General features: G+C 38.4%; 2 protein-coding genes across 9 annotated transcripts in view; both read right to left on the bottom strand.

The window, feature by feature from the left end:
- CFAP70 (cilia and flagella associated protein 70) overlaps window positions 1-260 on the bottom strand; it is an 83,057-nt gene extending 82,797 nt beyond the window's left edge. For all 5 annotated transcript variants that reach the window (XM_040242404.1, XM_040242406.1, XM_040242407.1 and 2 more), the window contains exon 1: window positions 231-260. The gene's annotated coding sequence lies outside the window, so the exon portion shown is untranslated. The remainder of the gene's footprint in view (window positions 1-230) is intronic.
- A 431-nt stretch (window positions 261-691) lies between these two features.
- Window positions 692-26,060, bottom strand: ANXA7 (annexin A7). 4 transcript variants are annotated; one of them, XM_040242462.1, is made up of 15 exons: window positions 25,922-26,060; window positions 23,771-23,834; window positions 22,568-22,622; window positions 20,389-20,593; window positions 19,697-19,798; window positions 19,019-19,083; window positions 18,543-18,608; window positions 14,746-14,848; window positions 14,436-14,530; window positions 11,752-11,865; window positions 11,340-11,510; window positions 8,523-8,693; window positions 8,367-8,442; window positions 7,165-7,277; window positions 692-4,791 (listed from the first exon to the last, which is right to left on the bottom strand). In XM_040242462.1, the coding sequence occupies exons 3-15, from the start codon at window positions 22,619-22,621 to the stop codon at window positions 4,669-4,671; spliced, it is 1,458 nt and encodes a 485-aa protein (XP_040098396.1). In that variant the 5' UTR covers window position 22,622; window positions 23,771-23,834; window positions 25,922-26,060; the 3' UTR covers window positions 692-4,668. The 4 variants fall into 4 exon arrangements, with proteins under 4 accessions (XP_040098396.1, XP_040098395.1, XP_040098397.1 ...); XM_040242461.1 differs by lacking the exon at window positions 23,771-23,834 and having other exon boundaries at window positions 25,922-26,025; XM_040242464.1 differs by lacking the exon at window positions 18,543-18,608 and having other exon boundaries at window positions 4,306-4,791.

Raw genomic sequence — 26,060 nt, 5'->3', positions numbered from 1 at the left:
CGCGAACCGGGAAGTGGGTTCTGAGTCTGGCTGAGGCCTGGGCCTGGCGGGAGAGTCGGGGGCCTAGCGGGGTCGGCAGCTTTCAGGTCTGTACGCGAGTACAATCGTGCAGGGATGCGGCCTGTGGGTTAAGCTGAAGGAGAAGAGACTAAGGTAACGCGGTGTGGCCGCAGGGTTGGAGTGGTGAGCCCGAAAAGAGATGATTTTCTAAGGAGTACTATCAATCTTACCGAACAGCCGCAGAAGCGTTTTTCGCAACTATAGCAACCAATTACCTCTCGCGATAACTTTGCCTCCGCAATCACCACAAGTTGATCCCAAGACTCGCGATAACATTGCCCGGGGGAAGAAAGAAGGAGGGGGGCGCCAGGTGAGATTTTGCGCGTGCGCCCTGGAAACCTTGCTCCTGAGCCACAACCTCCGTGTCTGGCTGGGGTTTCGTATTTTCGTAGATGCCGCTTTCCCTTACCCAGGGTGTTGGCTAAGTACAAAGTTTTCCACTTTCGAGTTTGCTTTCTCGACTCCTTCCTTTCGATAGTGAAAGTGAAGTCGCCCAGCGTGTCCGAGCGACCCCATAGACTGTAGCCTGCAGGCTTCTCCGTCCATGGGATTTTCCAGGCAAGAGTACTGGAGTGGGTTGCCATTTCCTTTCTTTCAATAACCCTCCATAAATAGACAAACCAAAAGGAAATTTATTTAACGATAAAAACCTTTATTAAACTATTTTGAAAACAGATCATTTAAGTCTTTCTCCGTGAAAAATGCAGCTAAGACAATATTTGCAAAGTAAGTGCCTCACACTGTTGGAAGAATGCAAAACCACTCTGCTTCTAGTGCGCAATATTTACACAATAAACAGACTCCACGTATATGATGTTAATGGAAAAATTTAATATATTTGAAATTCAGCATTACCTCAGAGTTGGAAAGGCAAAATACAATAGCAAAAACCTGGAAACAACCCAAAGGAAGAGTGGATGAATACACTGATGATATATTCAAAAAATCGCATATTACAAAGCAGTCGAAATGAATGAACTATAGCTATTCACCGTGTGGATGAATCTTAGCAGTATACATACTTTAAAATGTTAAAATGGGGCTCCTGGCCAAATCAGACAATTTGAACATCAAAGTAAACAATAATAATAGATCACAATCTGTTGAATAAGATAGGAATACACAAGTTCACATTGATATAATGAAGAGAAAGGAAAGCTCTTTATAGCAGTTGAATGCCAATCCAATAATGGAGAGGAAATGATTGAAATAGAGAATTACCACTTGGCACCAACTATAGAAGTGGATGATTTAGACAGGAGTCTTCAGTGCTAAGGCTGGTATGTGGAAATTTGATAAGGAATAGTTTAGTGGCATGATTTTGGAATGCTAATCAATTACAAAGGGAAAAACTGAATTTAAGAAGCCAGCATGATCAAGTGATCAAGGTTAACATCACCAGTGTGGGGAGGAGTCTACATTTTATGCCTCCTGATGAGACTCACTGAGAAAAGCAAAGCATCATTTTGTGGTGTTCCTACAGACAAAGGGCCCAGATTGTAAGCCATCCTATAATATAAGCTTGTACCTTTTAATAAAACTGTAAAGCTACAAAAGACTGGCAACTCTTCCAGATTAAAGGAGTCTGAAGATACTCAACTAAATGCAGTACGTATTTCTGTATAGGATGTTGACCCAGAAATGAAAACAGACATTGTTGGGATAGTGGGCAAAATTTGAATAGGCTTAATAGATTGGGTGGTAGTGTTGTACCAATATTGATTTACTGATGTGGAAGATTGTTTGCCACTATGTAGAAGAGTGACCTTGTTCAGGGGAAAACACCCGCTGGAGTGTTTAGGAGTGACGGGACAGCATGCCTGCAGTTTGCTCTCTCAACCCACCAACAGTTCAGATAAAGACTAATAACAAAAGACATATGCACACACACACACACACACACACAGAGTAATGAACCAATAAAGTATTAACTATATGAGAATCTAGGTAAAGAGGACATGGGAGTTCTTTGTACTGTCCTGGCAACTTTTCTATACATTTGAAATTATTTCAAAAAAATTATTAAACTATACACACACTCACACTACTTTCCATGGAGAGTCACCAGAGTCCAAAGTTAAAAATAAATTGCATTTCTGCTAATAAACATATTAAAATTATAAAAATTGAGAAAAATGCTTTTAAAGTTAGTTCTCAAAAATAAAAACAAGTAACTGTTGAGTAAGACATTTCTCCCTGAATTTTTTCCCAAGTGAAGATTACGACTGAATTTGTGCTAACTATCCTACCTTATATACATCATAATCTTTTTTGGGACCACGTGGCTTGTGGGATCTTAGTTCCTCAAACGGGGGATCAAACCTAGGCCTCCAGCAGCAGCATCATGGAGTCCTAACCACTGGATTGCCAGGGAATTCTCAATAACCCATTTTAAAAGCAGGCATTTTAATAGATATTTTCCCAAAGAAGCTATGCAAATGGATAATCAAGAAAATATGGCCAATCAAGAAAATATATTCATTAGTTATTAGGGAAATGCAAATCAAAACTGCAATGAGATGCCACTTTACATCCACTAGGATGGTTAGAATCAAAGAGACAATGATAGTGTCAGTAAGAATGAAGACATTGGAAGCTTCATTCATTGATGGTAGGACTGTAAAATGGTACAGCTGCTTTGGAAAATAGTTTGGCAGATCCTCAAAAAGTTAAATATACTACTACCAGCAATTCCACTCCTGTTATTATAGCCAAGAGAATTGAAATTTGTGTCCATAGAAAAGCTTGTGCATGAATATTCATAGCAGCATTATTCATAATGGTAAATAGGTGAAAACAACCCGAATATCCATCAGTTGATAAGTGGACAAGCAAAATGTAGATCCAAACAATGGACCAAACAATGGATTATTCAGCCATAAACAGAATGAAACATTGACTCATGCTACCACACAGGTGAACCTTAAAAACAGTACGTTAGTTAAAAGAAGCCAGGCACAAAGGTCCACACACTGTATAATTCCACTCATACGGAAAGCCCCCAACAGGGAAATCCACAGAGACAGAAAGTAGATTAGCGATTGCCAGGGGACAGGCAGGAAGAAAGGAAAGAAGGACTGACTGCTAATGGGTGTAAGTTCTCTTTTTGGGTGATGAAAATATTCAAAAATCGATTGTGGTGACTGTTGCACAAGTATGTGAATATCCTAAAAACCCACGAAATTGTACCCTTTAAAAGGATGAACGGTATGATATATGAGTTATATCTCAATCTTTAAAAGTTTAAAAATATATTTCTCACAAATTTCTTTAATAACTGACACCCCTTTTCCTTTACCAAATCCTATTGCTGTTAGTTATTTTTCCAAAATCTATGTCAGAAATCTATCTTGGCCTGTTATCCTTCTACGAGTGTATCTTGCTTTCGCCTCACACTACAGTTATACATAGGCCTCTCTCTCTAAGAGTAAGGTTATGTCTTATACCACCTTGCATGTATGTCCCTTGGCACTTACCCCCAAACAAATGTTCATTGAATTATAATTGATATTTACTATTCTTTCCCTCAATTTTTAGTACAATCATTCACCATATATATATTAAATATCTGCTTTGTGCCAGGGAGTTCAACAAAAAGAATAGGGTTATTATTCTCAGAAGAATTTATAATCTAACAATCTCCTTGTATCCTAAGTTTTGTTTAGATCCCCCACTAGATTACAAACCTCCTTCCTTTGTACTTTCCCTAACTTCCTATTGTAATGCTCAACATAATAAGCAATTGCTCAGTACAGGGAATAAACCCAGGTTTGAAATCACACTGCTATAGCACAAACTGAGTTCCTGAACTAATTCTCCAAAAAACTAATATTCAGTCTCCCAGGAAGATGATTTAAGCTTCATTCATTCATTCATTCATTTGGCACTTTTTATGTGTCAAGCTTCACTTTCTTGAATCATGATTAAACTGCAACTAAAATTAAAGTATTTTATAATTTTTTTTTAAATCAAGGGCCAATAAAGATCTATAGGCAGTCTTAGTAGACATAAAAGTAGGCTATGTATTTTAGGCATATAAACATATAATCTCTTTTTAAAAAGCTGCTACAGCCAATACTAAACTATTTTCTATGTGGAAAGTTCAACATTTATGAATATAGAATACTGATTTATGTGAAGTAAGATGCAAATTACTCTTTTAGGTCAAAACAGCTGAATTTGTTTTAAAAAGTAATACAATTTTGACATACTATCAACTATAACTGTCCAATGGAAAGCAAAGAGTTTTTTCTAATGTTCAATATTATTTATTAAAATTTATTCAATATTATTACACAGAATTTGAAACTATTGTGACTTTTACTCAATTCGGTGTCCTATTTAGAATAAGTGCAGTGAGAATTACGCTTTACAAACATTGCATTATTACTTCATCATTGTGATATGGCTTTACTTGATTGTACATAGAGAAAAAAATAACATTGGAATTAAGGCAATAACCACATGTGCAAACCAAGCACAATACCCTGACACAGTCCTTAGTAAAAGCTCTTTTGGTTAGGTGACGGTTGATGTTGCTGCATGCACGTCAGTCATTGCTTTGAAGGATAAGCTTTGAATAGCTTCATTCATTTATAAAAATCTCTCCTACTGGCCCACAATGGCCAGAAGAAGCTTTCGGTAATCTCCACTCGTGTCACTTGAAATCACTGTGCCCAGCGTCTTCTGATACATCTGACTGAACATCTGTTTTATCTGCACAAGATCGATCTGCATGCAAGACACGATGTTTGTAATATTAGAAAAAAGTTGTTAAAGAAAACTGATAATCTATTAAAATTATTCTTTAGTAGTGAAAAGATCCTAATTATAACCAAAGCAGAGGGGAAAAAACACCAAAGGACTGACATTTTATAGCTAGCATTTATACCAGCACTAGCAAAGTGTTGGCCAGGATGCAGAGAAGTTGGAATCCCTGTTCACTGCTGGTAGGAATGTAAAATGGTGCAGCCACTGGAAAACAGTATAGTAATTACTCAAATAAATAAAAATAGAATTACCATATGACACAACCATTGCACTTCTGAGTATCCACAAAAGTGAAACACAGGCTCAAATATTTGCACACCCATGTTAAAAGCAGCATTATTCACAAAAGTCAAAGGGTGGAAGCAACCCAAGTGTCCATTGGCAGATGAATGGATAAACAAAAGGTAAAGTATACATTCCTTGGAGAAGGAATTCCAGTATTCTTGCCTGGAAAATGCCATGGACAGAGGAGCCTGGCGGGCTATAGTTCATGGGGTCACCAAGAGTCGGACATGAGCACAATGTATACATACGATGGAATATTATTCCACCTTAGAAAAGAAGGAAATTCTTACACATGCTACAATGTGGATGAACCCTAAAAATGTTAAAAAGGACAAATACTTTATGATTCTACTTATATAAATTAGCTAAAGAAGTCAAATTGCAATACATAAGATAGAAAATAGAATGGTGGCTGCTAGGAGTTGGGAAGCAAAAAGAATGGTGAATTATTGTTTAATGAATATAGATTTTCAGTTTTTTAAGTTGAAAAAGTTCTGGCGGTGATGGTTGCACAACAATGGGAATGTACTTAATGTCACGGAACTATACTATACACTTAAAAGTGATTAAAATGGTAAACTGTGTTATGTATATTTTATTATAATTAAAGAAAAAGAGATCCTGCTTAGAAAATTTTAAGTCTAAAAACAAAGACACAACAAAGTTTTTCCAAATATTGTATTATAGTTGTCTTTAAAAAAATGATTTAACTTCTTTCATATAATTTTGTAGTACATGCTTTCTTTCAATTAAAGAGTCTACTAAATATACAAAGTCAAAGAAAGAAATATATTTGAGGCTATATTTAAGTAAAAAGATAAAGATAAAACTTTTAAAGTTATTTTATTATACCGTGCATGCTAAATCTTAAGAATTTTTATGTCCAATAGGGTTAATCTGCATAGGTCTTTCATACAGCTTTTTGTTGATTTTTTTTTTTTTTTTTGGCAGCACCTCATGCTTGCAGGATCTCAATTCCCTGACTGCTGAACTTGGCCGTGAAAGTGCCAAACCCTAACCACTAGACCACCAGGGAATTCCCTCATACAGTTTTTTACATAAGCAAAGTGAAAACCAAAAGATAAACCTCTTCTTGAATTCCCTGGCAGTCTGTTTCACTAAAGCAAGCCTCTCACAGCAGGAAGAAGGTGAACGCTATGCTTTATACAACCTCTACCAGCAGTGAAAAAGAGAGCTTTTTCTTAACGTCACTCATGGACTGACAACCAACAGAGGAACTTTTAAGAAATTAACATTCTAAGTGAGACAGAGAAAGACAAATATTGTATGATTTCACTTACATGTGGAATCTCAAAAAACAAATGAACAAATATAACAAAACAGAGTTAAAGACACAAAGAACAAACAGGTAACTGCCAGAAGGGAGGGGGTTGGGGGCGGGAAAGAAATAGGTGAAAGAGTAAGAGGTACAAACTCCCAGTTGCAAAATAAATGAGTGAAGAGTATGAATGAGTGGGGAATACAGTCAATAATTACGTTAATATTTTTGTATGATGATACGTCATAATTAGACTTTTCATGGGAATCCTTTTAAAATGTATAGAAATATCAAATCACAATGCTTTTAACAGAAACCAGCAGAGTACTGTAGGCGAATACACTTCAAAAATGAACAAACTCAAACAAAAAGATAATAAGATTTGTGGTTACTAGAGGTAGCGGATTGAGGGGGGCAGACTGGAGAAAGACAATCAAAAAGTACAAACTTCCGGTTATAAGATAAGTTACTAGGGGTGTAATATACAATGTGATAAATATAATTAACACTGCTTTATGTTATAAAGAGTAAATCCTAAAAGTTCTCATCACAAGGAAAAATATTTTCCTTTAATCTCGTATTTTATAAGATTGTGATAATTGCTTCCTGATGTAAGTCAAATCTCTATGCAGCACACTTTAAATTTATACAGTGAGGTATGTCAATTACATCTCAATAAAACTGGAAGAAAAATTGTGTTTAATATCGCTAAGAAAAAAGAATCAACATTCAAAATCAAGTGACGATCAGACAGAAAGAGAGCGCCTCACCTCACTTCGAGTGACCACAATCCTGACCAGGGTGGAGTCGTCTGTGCCGGCGCCTTTCATAGAATAGTAGAGCCTCTCAGCAAAGAAGGCAGGGCGGTTCAGGGCACACTGCACTGAAAGCGAGAGAGGCTTTAGACGAGCAATCGTGACTTGACGAGATGTCCACACACCAGCTCCATCTATCACTTCCAGCTGCTTTGGAGCATTTCCCATCTAATTATCTGAGAAATCTTAGGTGAGTTATAGAGTGCTCTCCCCCACGATTTTTCTCAGCATCCCTCTTTCTTTCCAGCTACATCAGACAGTCTACCTTCAATTCTGCAAGATTCCCTCTGGCCAGTAAATCCTGTTTTCTCTCCACAGATGCAGTCACTTAAGATTCTTAACATTTTCCCCCTTAACATGAGAAAATGCGTAGCAACTGTAGCCTGGTAGTACCTAACTAAATGGAAAAATGACTAAAATCTGAATTCTAGATGTCAAATGTATCCTTTGACTGAAAAAAGGATGTAAGATAGATTCCAAGATAAATAAGAAAACACAGACTTGAGAATGATAATAAGAAATCTGACATGTTTTCTCTTAAGAAAATTAAGTTAGCAAAGGCTCTACCTTTCATAGAGATGGACTAACTGTATGTTATTGTGTTAGCTACAATTACAATAGTAGTATTTATAAGATATTCAATTGCTAATACCAATGTGTTACTAATATTCTCTTTAGTCTTATATTCTCCATGAGAACAAAATTTCCATTTCATTAAGCTTCTGGACATCAGGACCAAAAACTGGGCTTTTAATTTCAAATGGAAAAGGGTCTCCTTTGTCTAAATACTTGAAAGGCATTTGGGGGCTCAAAATGATGGTTTGTGCAATGGCACTCTGTAGTTTCCTTAGGGCTTCCCATTTACCTTAATGGAAATGCTACAATCCATTATATATTTTTGTATAGTCCTCAAGAAGGGTATAGAGAATAACGACCAAATAATTCCAAAACAATCCTATTTGATCACACCACCAACCATTCATAGGGAACTGCATATAAAAACATAGGATTAGCTTGTCTCTGCCTGAGCAGACTCCAGGGAGGCTATACTAAGAATCACCACTTAATGGGAACAACTATTCAAAGTTATTTGAAACAGGTAACACTCATTTACAAACAAAACGAAGCAAAACACGAAAACAGGAAAAGTGTCTTACAGATGGTCTTCAAACCGCTTTCAACATTTCCGGAAAACTCACGGCTGACACTGCTTAACAAATCTCGATTAGCCATCTGTAGACAAAAAAGTATAGGGGCTGAAATATTCTGACACCTCAAAATAGAAGCAAAATCTTCAAAAGAAAAGCTCATACCCTGGAATAGGCCTCCATGGTAGCTTTCAGCTGAGGAAAGCTTCTTGTGGCAAGAACCATGTTAAAGCAAGACTCATCTGTCCCTAGTCTCCCCTCACCAGCCTGGTAGAGACGCTGAGCATCTTCCTGAGCCAGTTGGTGGTTAACATTCTGGTTCTCATCACGATTTCCCTGCAAAAAAAAGGAAAGCAGGAGTTAGAGGAAAGTGATACAAGTCTTATTTTTAAAACAAGGTTTTCCAATCTGGTCACTTTTGAATTTAAAAGGACAATTTACTAAAAATTAATGCATAAAGTTTGTCACGCTTATCTTTCATTTCCAAAGAAACTATACTAGTGTAACTAGTATTTTATTACATTGCCAACTATGGATTTTATAATGTATGATCATGGTTTGATGAGGTTATATTAAAACGAGAGGTTTTACAGGGCTTTGAGAGCTAAATTAGAAAACGTTTCCATAAAAAATTAGACAGACATTTTACTTTTGAAGGTATAGAAAATTTTACTGACATTCAGTTTAAAAAGCTTTCTCGATAGACTAAAGAGACAGGGATTCTTAAAGAAATTACTTTTTGGGGTTTGATCCTTGGTTTACAAGCTGCGGGGCTTTTTTGTTTTTATTCAATAAACATTTCTCCAGTAGCAGGTATTGAAAGTCTAGGTGTGATACAAACCAAAGAGATTGGAAATGATTATCACTACTCCATTCCTCCCACGAAGGAGATAAAAGATGTCTCCAAAGAGGGATTAGGGCTACAACCAAAATCTCTGGGAATTAAATGCAGGCTCAGAGGGAATGACAAATGGCCCAGGAGAGTCCAGGAAAGCTTCTCTGAGGAGGTGCTTTGAAGGGTGGTAACTGGGCCAGGAGAAAGAGACTGGTATGTATTGAAACTGCAAACTATAGCACCTCCAGAGGCTGTGGCCACACACACCACACAGACTCATGATCCACAAGTCCTGAACACTAACAATGCAGCCACTTCCACCCTCTGGGAGAAATCCCTCGGCCATCAAAGGAATTTCACTTTTCTCTTCTCTTGTGATAGGGTCTCCTTCCATCAGTCCATGTTCGGAGCCAGTGAGCACTGTCTCTTGTCTAGCTCAGGGAGAGATGCACTGAGATGTCCCAGAAGCTGGATATCCCTGAACTCCAAGGTCTGAAGTAACTTTAGATTTCTCATGATGAAGCGACTCCTAAGCCATGCTTTGCTGACCTCGTCTCCTAGGAGATATGAACTACCATTCAAATTAACAAAGTATGATTCTGCTTAGCTGGGATTTAAAATCAGCATTATACTGAGTTCCACTTTATATTTACATGTACCTAAAAGGTATGGAGCTCTTATTTGGTACCAGAGTGTATTAGTCAGGGTTCTCCAGAGGAACAGAACCAACAGGAGGTGCTACGTGGTGGGGACACAGACAAGACAAGGCCCCTCCCACCAAGGAAGTTAAGCCAAAAGAGGAAGCATATAATATAGAGGCTTCCTGAACTTCTTTCATTCATCCAAGTGTAATCTCAATATGTAAGTAACACAAGTACTGACCGTCTGTATCCATTTATAGACCAAACTCTTCCCTGGGATGGGATGGGGGAGAGAGGGAGAGAGGAAGCTCTGGGCCTGAGTAAGAGTAAAGCTTAGATGGGTCGTTGGTTTCTCTCTAAAACAGAAACACAAACCCAAACAAGGAAAAGGTCGCCCTCTAGAGTCTTAGTGTCTGTCTGAGGAACAGAACGGAGACGTGTTCTTGAAGGTTGAGGAATTGTTTTCTGAAGATCACTGGCACAGGCAATGTATAGAAGCCTATTCTAAATAGGCTGAATACAGCACAGGCAAAGGAGCTCAGCAACCACTCCACAGACGACTGCCTTTGGCTTCAAGCACACACTATGGTCCCATTGTCCTAGAAAGCCACTTCCTGGAAGAGGGTCCTTTATTTTATAAAACGGTTGTGCCTTGAACCCTGCATAAAGAGACATTCAGCACCTCATTAAAGTCTGAATAATCATTTCTTTAGCATTAAATCTCTGTTTCTGATTTTCCTTTCATGCTAAGCTACCCTCCTGCTCTGTTGTGGTAAATGCAATGTCCTCCCACCCATCTGCTTTGTTTTCTCATTTCCATACCCACATGCTCTGGCACACAGTCTTTTCTGCAACTACATCCCTTTGCTCTGAGAGCCTCTCCTCTACTTTTAGAATCTTCAAGACTGTCCAGCCTTGTGTACTAACGGGATAGCCAGTAACTCCTGATACTGAATCAGTATGCTAGTCTTTTGTATCATCTCTTTCAAATATACCCTGATTATTTATAGTATCATTCCAAATACCCTATTTGGAGAATTTTCTGCAACTCTGCCAGCAAATCTAGGGAATCAGAACAAGGAAGGTACTTAAGCACAGTGTTTCAGTGGATGCTGAAATGTTCTCTGCATTTCTGTCTCACTCTTGTCGCACTTGCATGGCAGACCTGCATATCTTCAGCTGATGGTCCCAATTAACTAGCAGAACGATGCTATCCTTAAAAATACAGACTCAGCTTAATTCTAAGACACAGAGCCTCAAGTTGATTTCTGATTTCATACAACCTTCATGTGGTTAATTGCTGATTCCTTACAACAACCAGATTTGCAGAAATCATTTTCAATACAGAAATAAAGAAACCCATACAAATGATTCTCTGTTGTCCCTCTTAAAGATGTCAAGATTCCAAGGGGGCTAGATATTAAAAGGAATAAAGAATGCCCACTGGCAGTAGGCAGTAAAGAATGTTCCCTCCACCAACACTCAGACACTTAATTCAATACTCACTTGGCACATGGATACAAGTAAACGTTCAAAATGCCCGGATGTATCTGACCTAATGTCCTTTTCAAGGTCTCGTCCAAATTCTGATTGATAACATCTGACTATTTCTCGGATTTCCTGGTTTGTTCTTGTGCACAAAATTTCAATCAACACACGTTCCTGAGTTCCTGCTCCCTATGTGAAATGAAGGGAGAATGAGAGAGAATTACAAACAAAAAGCAAATTTCTATAAGTTATTAAATCTTAATGCTCCACCAAACATAACTCTGGCCTCCAGACTGAAAAGCTCTATATATTCAGATGATATAAAATAATATATTGGTTTACCTGTCACTGTAAACTCAGAACTGCCATTATTTATGGGGTTTTACATTTGAAATAGGATAAAATACTCAAAGTAAATGCCATATAGTACCTTCATTGCGTTCCGTAAACTCCAGGCATCATAATATGTAGGTGGCATGAACAGGGCAAGGATCAGTTCTTCCATATTTCCACTTAACTCTGATTTAAGATCTTTGATTAAATCCTGTTACATTACAAACACAAATTCAGTACATGAGCTCTCCAAGTTTTGTTTTGCTTAAATTTTTTTTAAGGGAAATACGAGAAAAATGGAATTGAACTACTTTAAGAAAACCTCAATTTCTATTCAGAATATCATACACTACGGAATAAGTATTTAAGCTTATTATATTCAAGAAGATATATTTTAGTCGTTCTATCAATAAATACTTAATAATAAACTTATTGTAGTTCCGCCACTACACCAGGTACAAAAAAAGAGGAATCGGAAACAAAGAATAATTCAAATTAATAAAATGATAAACATGTATTTACTTAGTATAAGAAACTGTTCTTGTTTTATGAGGAAGCAGAAATCATCATCATTGTGTTCTTATTTGAGAAGAAAAGACAAACATCTAAAAACTAAAATAAAGCAGCCTGTTCTCCAGCACCAGTTGAATAAGCAGCATAGAAATAAGTTGAAGTAGGAAAAGTTAAAGTGGGCTAGAGAGCTTCAGAGAAAACTTTAGTGAAGATATTGAAGGGTATGTAAAAATTAGCAAAGAGAAAGGAGAAATATATTTCAGGTAAGGAGGAGGGAAACAAAGAAGAACACAAAAGCTGTTCCTAGCCTTGGCTATATGCATTAAAACAATCTGCAGAATTTTTCTAAAAAATTATGTCAAGAATGAATACTCAGAGATTCTGCATGTGTTTTTAAATTTGAAAAGAAATTATGATATTCTGCTCAGGCTGAGAATTACTTAGTATAGACACAAGAATGAGCAAAGCTTATTCAATGGGACAATATGACAACCAATTTTGTTAAGAATAATGTTTTTAGACATTAGTAAAAACAAAGTTGAAACTATATTCTTGAATTATTACCTTGAATACCAAGCTAAAGAACATGGATTTGATTCTGCATGCTGGGAGGAATGACTGAAAATTTTTACATGAGAAAACAACAGGCAGTATGGATTATAATGACCAAAGATATATATGAAATTTAGCCTACTGGAATATTTAGATAAGGAGTAATAAAGGTTTGGGTTTGAGTGGTGACAGTGGAAATGGAATGAAAAGAAGGAGATAGAAGACACATTTCTAATGAGCCTTTTTACAGATTAGATCAACAAGACAAGCAATAATCAGTTGCCAGGACAAAGCAGTGCCTGGCATACACAGGCACTGAAACAATATTCACTGACTGACTGAGAAAGAAGAATGTGGGAATCAAAGACTCCACAGCTGGCTAGAGGAACAGTGTTTTTATTAATAAGAAGTCCAGAGAAAAAGTGGCAGTGCATAAGGAAAACAGTCTGGGAATTTAGTTTTAATTCAAAAGTGATACACGAGAAAATTTAGGACAACAAAGCACAGACTACAGGTGAACTAAAGAAATTCATAATGTAAAAAAATATTTTTGTGAGAAAAATGAGGCTGATGTTGAACCCTAAGGGAACCTAGAGCTTGTGTCGCTTAAGGAGCCTTAAGACTAAGGAAGTGGACACGGGGTTGGGCAGAGAGCGAAAGCAGAGTAGGAAAGATGGATCAGGTCACCGGGTCTCTACTCCCATTCTGAGAAAAGTTAACTGGATCCAGAGAATGTCAGAAGTTAGGATTCCTATCTGAATGACAAACCAATGCTACCCCCGCTCGCCCTTTATATTTAATAAGCCATGGCACCTGTCAGCCATAGGATCTTGGTGGATATACTCACTGATCATCCACTCAACAAATATTTATGTGGCTATCTGTTATTGTTCCTGTCCTTGGTACTATAAACACGAAGATGAATATGACATGGTTTGCCCTAGGGCAGCTCACAGTTTTTAGGGAGTGGGCACTGAGATTAGTTACAGCAGAGGTCTTACAAAGTGCTATGAGATCACAGTGGAACAAGCAATGAGAGAAACTTCACAAAGTAGCTTAAACAAGCCAAATCCTGGAGAGCTTGTTTGCCATGCAACAAAAGAGGAAAAGGTATTCCAGGACAAGAAAACAACATATATCAACCATAGAAGCATGTGTGCAGGGAATGGCAAGAGGTTCTATAAAACTGTAAAACAGGATATGTTTACAAGGAGGGAGAGAAGTGAAAGACGATGCCACGGGGCAAGAATAAGCAAGGGCCACATAAGAAGTCCTTGAATCCCACTTCAAGGAGAAGATTGAACCAAGCTAATGATTATCATTATGGTCATAATCTACTTTCTACTGAACATGTGTCACCTACCAGACAAAGTACATGGGTATGATTATGAGATCAAGGACTACTCTAGGACTGAAAAGGCTTTTAAGAGAAATAAATATTGAATACACCTCTTCTGGGGTCTCTGAAGTCTAGCTGTCTCTGCTGCTGCTGCTGCTGCTGCTGCTAACTCGCTTCAATCGTGTTCGACTCTGTGCGACCCCACAGACGGCAGCCCACCAGGCTCCGCCGTCCCTGGGATTCTCCAGGCAAGAACACTCTACTTTATACTTATCAGTACTAATAAAAATATAGTATCCAACCTGACAGAATTCGGGGCCTACAGGCCACTGTTCTTGCTGAGTCCTAAAAAGAAAATGAAACAAAACAAAACATACCTTGCCATACATGGTCTTAAAAGCTGCTTTAATTTTTTGCCTTTGGTCATTGGAACGATTGGCCACAACATCTATAATTGCCTGCTCGTCTGTACCTGGAAGAACCACACATGTCTAAGTAAGGATGAGGTCTGTGTGGGGTGCTCACTGAGGACATTTTTTAGATTACAAGGTTCCTGGTGCTAGATTAAATTGAGGCATGTGCACACAGGCTCACATTTAAACTTGGTTTTATGATATAAACCTTAGTTTTACTTTATATCCAATCACTTGACTGATTATAAATAAGACAAAAATACGTTTTCCTTACCAAAACCCTTCATCGCTTTACGAAGAACTTCAGCATCTCTCATGGCATCGAAACTGGCAGCGGGTCGGATTGTTCCGTGAGTTCCCTGAGTCATCGCAGCAGGCTGAGAACAAGAGGCATAAAACCCAGGTCAGTTATTGTGGTAATCTAATCCTTTCACAATACACACATATACCAAATCAACATGATACATGCCTAAAACTAACACAATGTTCTATTTCAATTGGGTTTCAATAAAACTGCGAGAAAAACAATATGAAAAAATGTTCAACATCTTTAATAAAAGAAACACTAGCTTAAAAAAAAAAAAAATCCCTCCCAACTCAGGTTTCTCTGCTAATAAGACAACAACTTAAGGCTTCTCCAATCATCACTCTTGGGCAAGAAAGCCAGTGCTGAGGTTTCAGGACAAGAATATTTATTTTTGTGGCGGAACAGATACAGACCATCCTTCTCCTGCCCAAAGACAGCAAGACACCAAACTTTCAGGAAACAAGACAGTCAAGCTTGTGAAGTTAGTCACAATCTTTCTATGCCTTGGTTTCCTTCAAGGGAGAATAGGGGAAGAAAGGGATTGACCCCTGAGTAGTGTGAGATGAGTGGCAGTGTTTTATTTAAAGAATATAATAATGGCTTTAGGGAGGCAGAGTCAGAGTTGCCCAATGAGATTTCAAACAAGCAAAGTAATTTTGGTAATCTCTCTTCATTTTCAGTATAGGCTCTGATTACTAGACATAAAATAAAACAGCTTACAATAAGAAAAGCACAAAAATGAAATCGACGACTAGAGACTCTTGGAGTTATTCATCAATTTTTTAAGGACAAACCAAAAAGCAAAACAATGGATACATTTTTTATTTTTAAAAATTTATTTATTTATTTATTGTTAATATAAATTGGATACATTTTTAAAACACCAGTCTATGAAGAAATTTAAAAATCACCAATGACAAAGACCACAGTAATAAGTGTTTCAGGCAAGAGTCACTAATTTGATGCTAACATTAGTGGATAAAAGTATAATTTGTATACTTTGTAACATTACAGCAGAAAACCTAGCAGACATCATCTGAAACAAATGATCACCCCCAGTTATCACCAGTAAGAGGGTAAATCAACAATAAGAGGCACCAGGGGCACAGCATCACTTCTGTGGTATTCCTGTTAGAAAGGCATGACCTAGATTTAATCGGAGGGACTTATCAGACAAACCCAAATAAAGGAATATTTTACAAAATAACTGGTAGTGCTCTTCCAACATGTCAAGGTGATGAAAACAAGGATTGAAGAACTATTTCATATTAAAGGAAACTGAAGAGACATGACAACAAACGCAGTGTTTCATCCTGGATTTGATCCTGAGCCGAAAGGACATTACTGGGACAGTTAATGAAGTCTGAATAAAGTCTAAAGGTGGAGTAATAGCATCATTAAAACATTAATTCTTCCATCACTGTATTTATGTAAGAAGTTAATATTTGGGGAATCTGAGTAGAGGGTATGTATATAGGAATTGGCTCAGTCAGTAAAGAATCCACCTGCAATGCAGGAGACCTGGGTTTGATCCCTGCGTCAGGAAGATCCCCTGGAGGAGGAAATGGCAACCCACTCCAGTATTCTTGCCTGGAGAATCCCATGGACACAGGAGCCTGGCAGGCTACATACAATTCATGGGGTTGCAAAGAGTCAGACACACTTAGTAACTAAACCATATATAATTTTTACAACTTTTTAATGTCTGAAATTATTACAAAATTAAGTTTAAAAATTCTAAAACAAAGTTATGAAACAGTTTATTAGTTTTCTTAAAAGATTCAAATCAGGGCTTAAGAGAGATGAGACAAGATGATATCCCACCACATTTAAAAAATTAATTTAAATAATATATTTTATTTAACCACGTATTTCTAAAGTATCATTTAAAGATGAAATCAACATCATTTCAAAATATAAAATTATTCAGCTGCTATTTAGGCAACTGAAGCTGTATCTCAAGTTATACCCATTGAATACAGCAATATGCTAGTAACTGTGGGGACAAAGTGTTTGGGGAGAAGCAGACCAGACCATCTTTCAGCAAACACTTTTACAGTCTGTAATTCCTCCCACTCATCTATACATTTTTTCCTGCCAATAAGCCTAACAATCATCTGTCACTAGTTTCTAAGCCAGCAACGTAAGCAAAGAAATATCTGTATTGTGGTTTTAAGGAAAACTGAAAATATTCTACTTGTAGCATATATTCAAGTTGAAAAATTTTTTCAACATATTGCCTTTACATGAGGCTTATGAAACTATGAAAGTTTCCTTTGATGTAACCATTGTGACTAAAATCCTAAGCAGGGCAGAAGGTTCTGTTTAAAATACACTGAACTAGGTAGTAAGAGAAACTAACTCCCATCAGGTACTGTTTGATGACTCTCATTTTGTCATCTTGTTTCTAAAAACAACAAAAACCTATTCCATTTTTCATCTGGAAGGAAAAATGGCTTTGTTTTATTCTTTTTTCAAAGTCTAAGTTTGAAGTGACTCTTCATCAAGAATACTATCATCCTGCAGGCATTATTTTGAACTCAAAAGAAATCAGGGTCCATGTTCTTGAGGTCAAATCACTAACTACAGAGGACTTCCTAGCACAGCAAAGCCCATACTATCTGCCACCAAGAGTTCCACCCTTTGACACCCATTTGATTCCAACCTTCTTGCTGAAAAACTGCCATAGAATTAGAATTGGATCAAGCAAGAGAGGTCACTTGCCTGAACTACTCAACCAAGACAAACACACAGCAACCAACCTCCACCAGAGGATTTTCAGTGACAGGGAGCTCACGAGGTAGTCTATTCCATCTCCACCTAAAAGCTCTTCCAAAATCTACTGCTCTGTTAACTCCCTGGTTTTAGTTTAAGGTGGTAATTGTTACACAAGATAAGCTGCAGGTATATGTGTATTTTACTTTAAGTGTTTTTATGTTTAAAAATCTTTTATATTCAGTCCTAAAATGATGTCTTTAAAAGTATATGCATGCTTAAACTAAACTAAAATAAAAATTATCATAACAAATGATTAGAATTGCTACAGCTTTATAATATGATTGAAAATCAACTTTCAATCATTTTTTAAAAAAAGAAGTGAAAGCAACGTACTATGGGCTTTCAAGGAATATCATTTACTCTATCAGTAAAGTAGCATATTTTAACAAAGAGACCACTGTTCTGCAAAGCAGAAGAGCTAGAATCTAGTCTCAGCTTTGTCATTCACTAGCTGTGTGGCCCAGGACAAGTTCCTTAATCTCTCTGGAGCTCAAATACCTCAAATCAGGAAAGTAAGCCAGAAAATGGTTAAATTGTTTCTCTTCCAATACTGTAATCCCTTTCCCAACCCAGCCGAAGAAAAAGCTTAAAAATGCTAGACTTTTATGAATAGACAGTATGAAATGAGAAAATCAAGATAAAGTAAACGTAAACCTGCTTGTGTTCCTAGTAACCGGCATAGGGTATAAAAGAATTAACAAGTCAGTTAAAGAATAAAACTTCACATTAAAGTAAGGAGCTACACTGAAATGGGGCAAGGATTTGATATATGGGAGGCCTTCTGAGACTACTGAAAAATCAATTTAACAGACATTAATCACTACCACGCTTAAAGGGCTTGCCAAGCACTAAAGGGACATAAAGATAAAATAGCTATCATGAGCCCTCGAGGAAGTAGTGAGAGACAAATACACAAGAAATTAGAAACAAATGAAGGCACGTTTAGGGGACTGAGTGATTAGTGAACATTAGAAAACCTTACTCACTTCACTGCTATAATCCCAAGAAACAGGAGAGAAAACAGGATAGGAAGGAAAGGATTCTGTATTGATCTGAAAGAAGAGTGGAAAGTTATAAAGGCAAAAATGGAAAATAAAACAATACTTCATAAAACACAGCTAGAAATATCAATCACCCAGCCACCTGAGTTCATAGTTATACTGCCAGCAAGGGAGGAGCAAAGAGAACTAAAACCAGTGCCGAGAATCCAATCTAATGATTGAATCTCTATGAAGAAAAGAGTATGGGTGTCATCACCTGAGAGAATGGACCGATGTTTGTCTTATCAAAGTCATCAGGAGACTGGTGGACCAAAGAGCATGGAGTCTATCAGAAGCAAAGATTAAAGTCTTAAGTGTCTCTTATAGACCATCTTCCCTGCTTCAAGGAAATCTCTAAGATCAATAAAGGAGTAGTGCCCTTCTTTAGCAGACTTAATTTAAAAGACAGAAACGAAAAATACCTGACTAGGGTAAGGAGATTGTCCTCCAGGATACTGAGAAGGCATCGCTCCCCCAGGAAAACCACCTATATATTAAGAAAAAATACAGCAAACAGGTATTAACTATCTAATTTTTCAAAACAGCACTGATTTATTACGAATATGGAAACATATGAGAACACTCACACTTATGTTATTGACTAGAATAATTTTTAAGTATCATGATATACTGAATCAAAAAACAACTTTGGTCACAAGGACCTTTAAAAATATTCCATGTTGTAATTTCTTTAAAACAATTTAACACAATTTCTTTAAAAATAATACTTTAAAAGGAAGAACAAAATAGTTGAACCAGATTAAATTCTGATTCTGTTTGGAAAGGATGGCAGCACATGGTTCTGGGCTCATTCCCTTCATGTTATACGAATGACAGAGAAATTCCTAAAGAATTTGTTTTTTTTTGGCTTCAGGAGAGATACTTTTTTTTAATTGAAAAAAACAGGTCCTTATTTCCATCTTATGATTAAACCTTTTTTATCAGATTAATACATTTTCATAAAACCAGATAGTACCTAAGAAGTATTTAGTATAAACATTTACTAAAGATGATCCCAAACACAAACTAAGTTCTTTCAATGGCAACTGAAAAATTCAAAATATCAAGCCATCGTGCTTCTCTGGACAACTGATACCTACCAGGTAGTGGGACCTGTGCTGGGCCACCCCCATAAGCCTGTGTAGGTGGCTGTGGATAACCAGGAAAGCCTGCTCCTCCTGGGGGGGCTCCAAACCCTTGGCCTGGAAGAAGAACAAGAGAGAAAAATAAACTATAGTGACAGGTCTCATGATTGAAGTGAAAACTTTACAAATAATAAAAGAAACATTCTATAATGCTACAGCAGCAGTCCCTTTGGTCTAAATTCAACTTCTCAACAACTCCTTCCCCATTAAAAAATACATTTAAAAAAATGTTACTTCTTTCATTTGCCCTAATGACTTACAATATAAAAGTGCTAAGTTTTTTCTTTTTCTTTTTTTTTTTTTACATCTTGTGGACAGAGCTGTCCTAAGGTTACAATCATGCTAAAATCAAATGTCTCCATCAGTTCTTAAGATTACAAATTATCAAGCAAACCATTAGTCCTTTATGACCATGAGATTTATTCTAATTCCTTCACAACAGACTTTTGAAGATCGCTCCTGAGAATTCTCCAGCTTTCATGCCTGCTCAGAATCTTTATCCCTCTATCTTGCCAGCTAAGTCCTTACTATCTAAGGTAGGAAGCAGGCTAAGAGCAACTCTGATTTCATACAAAACAAGCAGGAATGAAAAGGATTAAAGAGACAAGAAAAGAAGTGTTACACTACTTCCACAACCCACAACTCACCTCCAGGATAGGATGGAGCTCCGCCGGGCTGTGGGGCGCCAGGATAGCCTCCAGGGGCTGGATACCCACCAGGGGCAGGGTAGCCTCCAGCTCCTGGGTAGCCACTACTTGGTGCTGGTGGGTAGGCACCTCCTCCCATTGGAGGAAAACCACTAGGATAAGGATACTGACCAGGAGGCGGGAAAGAGGACTCCTGACCCGTAGGCTGAAAAACCAGAAAAGTTTTCAAATGCATGTGATCACTGAGAAACAGACCCAAGGTCTAGCTGATTCTTTTACATACTAAAAAGCCCATCAGAAGTCCTGGTATCTCACATAAGTTTATCAGTATAGTAGTTTGTCAGGATACCTGTCTGTCAGAATTCAGTTTTATGTAAATCTACCTGTGTTAGGCAAGAAGAGTCTGTTTCTCTATTTGGGAGTGTCTCGTTTCAAACCTCAAGGCTTCATGAACAACTAGCGAAGCTCAGTATAGTTTCTTCATTTTCCTAGCACCTGGAAATATGGGAAAGATCTGCCTCTCTACCTGAAAGAGAATTCATGGCTTTCTTGTAATACACTGGACCTGTGTATAACAGAAAGAATAAAAAAGTGACCTGAGCACATACTGGGTGTGACATTTTGGACCTCAATTCAGATCACACAATGTCTAAGTCTGAAGAGACTGTTGTTTAGTCACTAAGTCGTGTCCAGCTCTTTGAGACCCCATGGACTGTAGCTGCCAGGCTCCTCGTCCATAGGATCTCCCAGGTAAGAATACTAGAGTCAGTTGCCATTTCATTCTCCAGGGGATCTTCCTGACCCAGGGATTGAACCCACTCCTCCTGCTTGGTAGGTGGATTCTTTACCACTGAGCCACTTGGGAAGAAGCCCAAAGAGACTGTTACATGTTCACTAAACTTTTCCCCAGGCCACAGAGACTACATTTCCCAGGACCCCCTTATGGTTAAATAGGACCATATGACTGAATACTGGTAAACGACAGTGGACAGAAGTGGACAGAACTAATGTACACCACTTCCAGCCTGGTCCCCACGGCTTCCTGCCCAATCCTCTAAGATCTCTCTTCCTCTCTCATTTCCTTCATCTGCCAGCTGGAAGCAAAGAATCCAGTGGAAGACTCCAAAGCAATAGAGGATGGTAGGTAGAGTCAATATACTAAGGCAACAGAGGATAGAAGGAGCCTGAAAACCCACAAGATGAAATGGAACAAAGTCTCTTAGCTCCCTACCACACACTTCTCCCATCATCCCCACCACTGACTTCTAGGAGACTGGAGTAAGCAAGAAATAGGTTTTTATTGTGTTGAAGCACTGGGATGTTGAGATTGTCTGTTTTAGCATTAGCCTATACTGACAGAAATGGCTGCCAGAGTCCAGTTTAGTACACAGGGACCTGGGAACATAGTTACAAATTTCATTTCTCTTATGACAAATTCAGGATAACTATATATTCACTTTACACACAGGTACACATATTGTCACTAATCCATATAGGCCCCTCTTTCTATTTACCCAGAATTACAAAGAAGCCCTACATACTTATGAGCATAAAACTGAAATACACTAACCTCAGCTATGAGGTTATTCCTCAGAACAGTATAGATAAACAACAAAGTAGAACTTGGTGGCACATTTATAACATGTATTCAGAATACTAAAAGTCTCAGAACTACAAATCCAGGGCCCTCTAATCCACTGCAATTTGTCTTCTCTGAGTCAAGCCCTTCTTAATTATTTTAAACATCCAACCCAAAGGTTAAAAACCAGTGACTCATAGGATGGATTTAGTTTACATACATGTTGTATTGAATCATACAGTATTTAACATTTAAAAATATGCATTTCCCAATTTTAAAAAAATGGGCAGTTTCATATAAAATCTAGATTGTTGGCTTTACGTAAAGAAATGGAATATCCAGCAGCACTGAATCAACCTCCCTATATGGCCACATCAGGCTGAAGTGGGCTAACAGGTGCCTTTCCATAGGTGACGCAAGTCCTTGTAGTTTCTCCACAACCCTGCCTTCACTCACGTACTCTACGCAGTCCTTCTGGCTGTTTGAATTCAATACCCCTGCTCTAGCATATTTGTAAGATCTGTCATGGGCTGGCTAGTCCTATACAACACCTGTTCCCAGGGCATGAGCTATTTTAGTATCACGAGTGGCAATACTTACGGGATATCCAGGGAAAGGTGGATAGCCTGTGGGCGGATAGCCTGGGTATGACATTCTGTAACAACAATAAGAAATGTCCTCTGTAATTTCCTATAAGGAATAAGGCCTTCGAAGATACACATTGTCACAATTTAACTCAAATCACATCTTCTGAAAGGGTCTATCAGGCAGGCTGGTTCAGTAGTTCTGAGATGGGGCCCGAGAGTCTGTATTTCTAACTACCCTTCCAGGTGACGCTATTGCTGCTGGTCTGTGAACAATATTTTGATATCAGAATATTTAGGCATTTCTGAATCTACCATTTAATTTGTCAAGTTTATCAATATGTGTTTTGGCTCTTCTCCCCAGTACAGCTATAAATGATTTGTATTTCTCTTTTATCAAGACCCCAAACAATGATATACACACACTAATATGTATAAAATAGATAATAAAGACCTATTGTTTAGCGTAGGGAACTTTACTCAATACTCTGTAATGGGTTATATGGGAAAAGAATCTAGAGTGGGTATATGTATAAGTGATTCACTTTGCTATACACCTGAAACCAACACTGATAAACACAATACTGTAAATCTATACTCCAATTAAAATAAAAAAGATCCCAAACAAATCCAGTTCAACATTTACAAAAACCCACAATGTAAAAAGCACTGTTCTAGGTGCTGATAAAGAGATGAGAGGGGCAGGGGGAAGTAGCCTGCCTTTTGAATGTATAGTATAGGAAAATTAGAAAATAAATTTAAGTTTTTATTGTGTCCCTTATGACATAAGCACAATACAGAAGCTAAAAACCTGCTAAATTGAAAATGAGTGGGCATATATCTACCGGAAGTTAAAAAGTATTAAGAAAGATAATAAGAATACTGATTCAGACAGTTCTAAAGCAGTCATTTGGGATCCAAAGATCTGGATGGAAAGGATGTTAAATCATTTTTTTTTTCTTCTTCTCCAAGCCCAGTTGATAAAAGGAATAAGGAGAAGCAATACCAACTAAGAACAGTCAGATGGACCAAGGGTAAAAGAGGTCAGGTTCCAAAGAAAAAGTCTGAAAGTAATTTATGGGAGAAATTAATAATTTCAAAGACAACAAGTGTTATAGCACCAAAGACTATATAAGCTATTTAAATTTCTAAATCTCAGGAACTGTTCCAGTGACAAAGTCCTATTTCTACAGTCTAAAACTACTACATTAAGTCTCACCTTTAAGGGTTCTAGAGGAATTATGCCAACAAGAGTTTCAGAACAGAATGAAGATAAATACTATCTGCATATAAGAAAACAAAGCAACTTTAAGAAAGTGAATCTGGGTACATTTTAAAGAATAGTAATATAAAAGAGTAGAAGGCAATGCCATTTCCAGGATGTACTTTATAAAAATACTTACAAAAATGCAAAATTATTATACATACAAAGCTATTCATTACAGCACTATTTGTAACAAAAAAAGGTGAGGGAATTCCGTGGCAGTCCAGTAGTTAAGATTCAGCACTCTCACTGCTATGGCGTAGTCAGGCAACTAAGATTTCACAAGCCATACAGTTTGGCCAAAATAAAACATTAAAAACAACCTAAAAGACCATTAATAAGGGACAGCTAAAACAGATTATGGAAAGCCATACAATAAAATGTTAGGCAACTATTAAAAATGAGCAGCTCTCTTATATGTATGGCTGGGTCCCTTTGCTGTCTACCTGAAACTATCACATTGTTAACCGGCTATACTCCAATAAAAATAAAAGAAACAGTTTAATAAAAAAAAAACATGAGCAGCTCTCCTTTTATTCATATATGAAATCATCTCTAAGTCACATTAAGTGGGAAAAAAGCAAGATGAAAAACTGCATAGATAATTTGCAACCAAATGTGTAAAACATACAGTTATTTGTATATAGAGAATATCCCTGAAAGTAGACTCAACAAAGTACGAAACAGTACCTCTGGAGAGGAGAACTAGAGCATAATGAGACTTTTCAATGTAGCTATAGACCTTTTGGAATTATGCATGTATCATCTATTTCAGATTTTAAAAGCTTTTGTACAAAACTTAAACAAACCCAAGGGTGACTCAACAAACTACTCAACTTTGCCCAAAGAATAATTAGACTATACTAGTGAACCACAATTTTTACTTCCTTTTCAACATTCCTAGTCAGCAACTACTTTTAAAAAGACTAGAAAAGCATTCCTGGTTCTCCAAACCATCTCCACCCAGTGAGTCAACTACTAAAAGGGTTGGGTCTCACTAGGCAAGTCTCAGAGATGGCATGAAGCCCAGGAACACAGGAGGTAGCTGTTCCAAATTTATGAAACAAATGAAACAAAACAGGAAGGGTGAATGAAGATGGCCAACAGTAGATACTACAATTTTCCAAAATCTGCCTCTTGATTGGGAAGGACCATTTAAACCTGCCAGCAAGGGCTCTTTGATAAAGAACTGGAGGCAGGTCTAGACTCTGGCATGGAAAGGGTAGGCAGACACTACCAGTGCGGACTGAAAGGCTTCCATTTGTTCTACCTCCTTATCTAGTACTTGAAACCCCTTCCCTGACTGGTAGGTAACTCATTATACTCATTATCTAATTAGGACAGGTTACTTTATCAGATCAGTTTTCCTCACCAACTGGCAGAAATTGAGGAAGTTTAGAGGCAGTTGGACGACTTCCTTTCATTTCTGACACTTTATGGTGGACATCAGCCATCATCTTCTGTAGAAAAGTTCACCCAGGTTAGGCTCATATCCGCATAGGTTTGCTGCCGTTTAGGGCTAGGCATCAAATCTGGAATGCTACTTCCTACAGTAGTTTCCAAGAATTATAAACCTGGGCCAGTGTACAATTTCAGGCTTCCGCATTCGTCCTAGGGCTCACTAAGCAAAGTACAGATTTCCCGTTTCCCTAAATTTGCTGTGTCACCAAGAAGTCTAGGCGGACTTGGCTGCTCGCTGGTTTTCCTACTCAGCTCTCCTAGAGGGCCGCTTCAGCAGGGCCATCTTCTGGCCTCCGTCCCTCCACCTGTGGTCCACCTGCCTGCGCCGGAGGCCTCACTGCTCCTAGGATCCCCGGACAGACGAGGGGCAGAGACAACCGGCGAACAGGACTTCCCGTGGTCTGCCCACCTCGCCGACCCGCCCGAACGAACCCACCAGGCAGCCCGGGTCCCAAGATGCGCGCCCCGGCTCGCCGGCCACCCCTGGGGCCTATAGGCCCCTCCAGCCTCCCCCCGGTCCCCCGCGCCGGGTCGAGGGCCGCAGGCGGGGCCCCGCCCACTCCCGGGTGGCGGGCCAGGGAGCTGGGCGGGGCGAGGTAACCGAGGGGCTGAGGGGTTCCAAGGGTAGGGGGCGCCGTTCCTCACCTGACCCCGCGGAGCAGCGTCACGGCCCAACCTGGTCCGGAGCAAGATGGAGCCGGGGGCGGGTCCGTGAAGGGCGGGGCGCCCCCGGCCGCCGACGGAGCCCGTTAGGGCCGCAGCCGCGGCCGGGAACGCCTCTGGG

Source organism: Oryx dammah, unplaced genomic scaffold (genome assembly GCF_014754425.2).
Source record: "Oryx dammah isolate SB20612 unplaced genomic scaffold, SCBI_Odam_1.1 HiC_scaffold_6, whole genome shotgun sequence".
NCBI lineage: Eukaryota > Metazoa > Chordata > Mammalia > Artiodactyla > Bovidae > Oryx > Oryx dammah.
The sequence above is the reverse complement of the archived record's forward strand: the minus strand, read 5'-3'. Positions and strand labels throughout refer to the sequence as shown.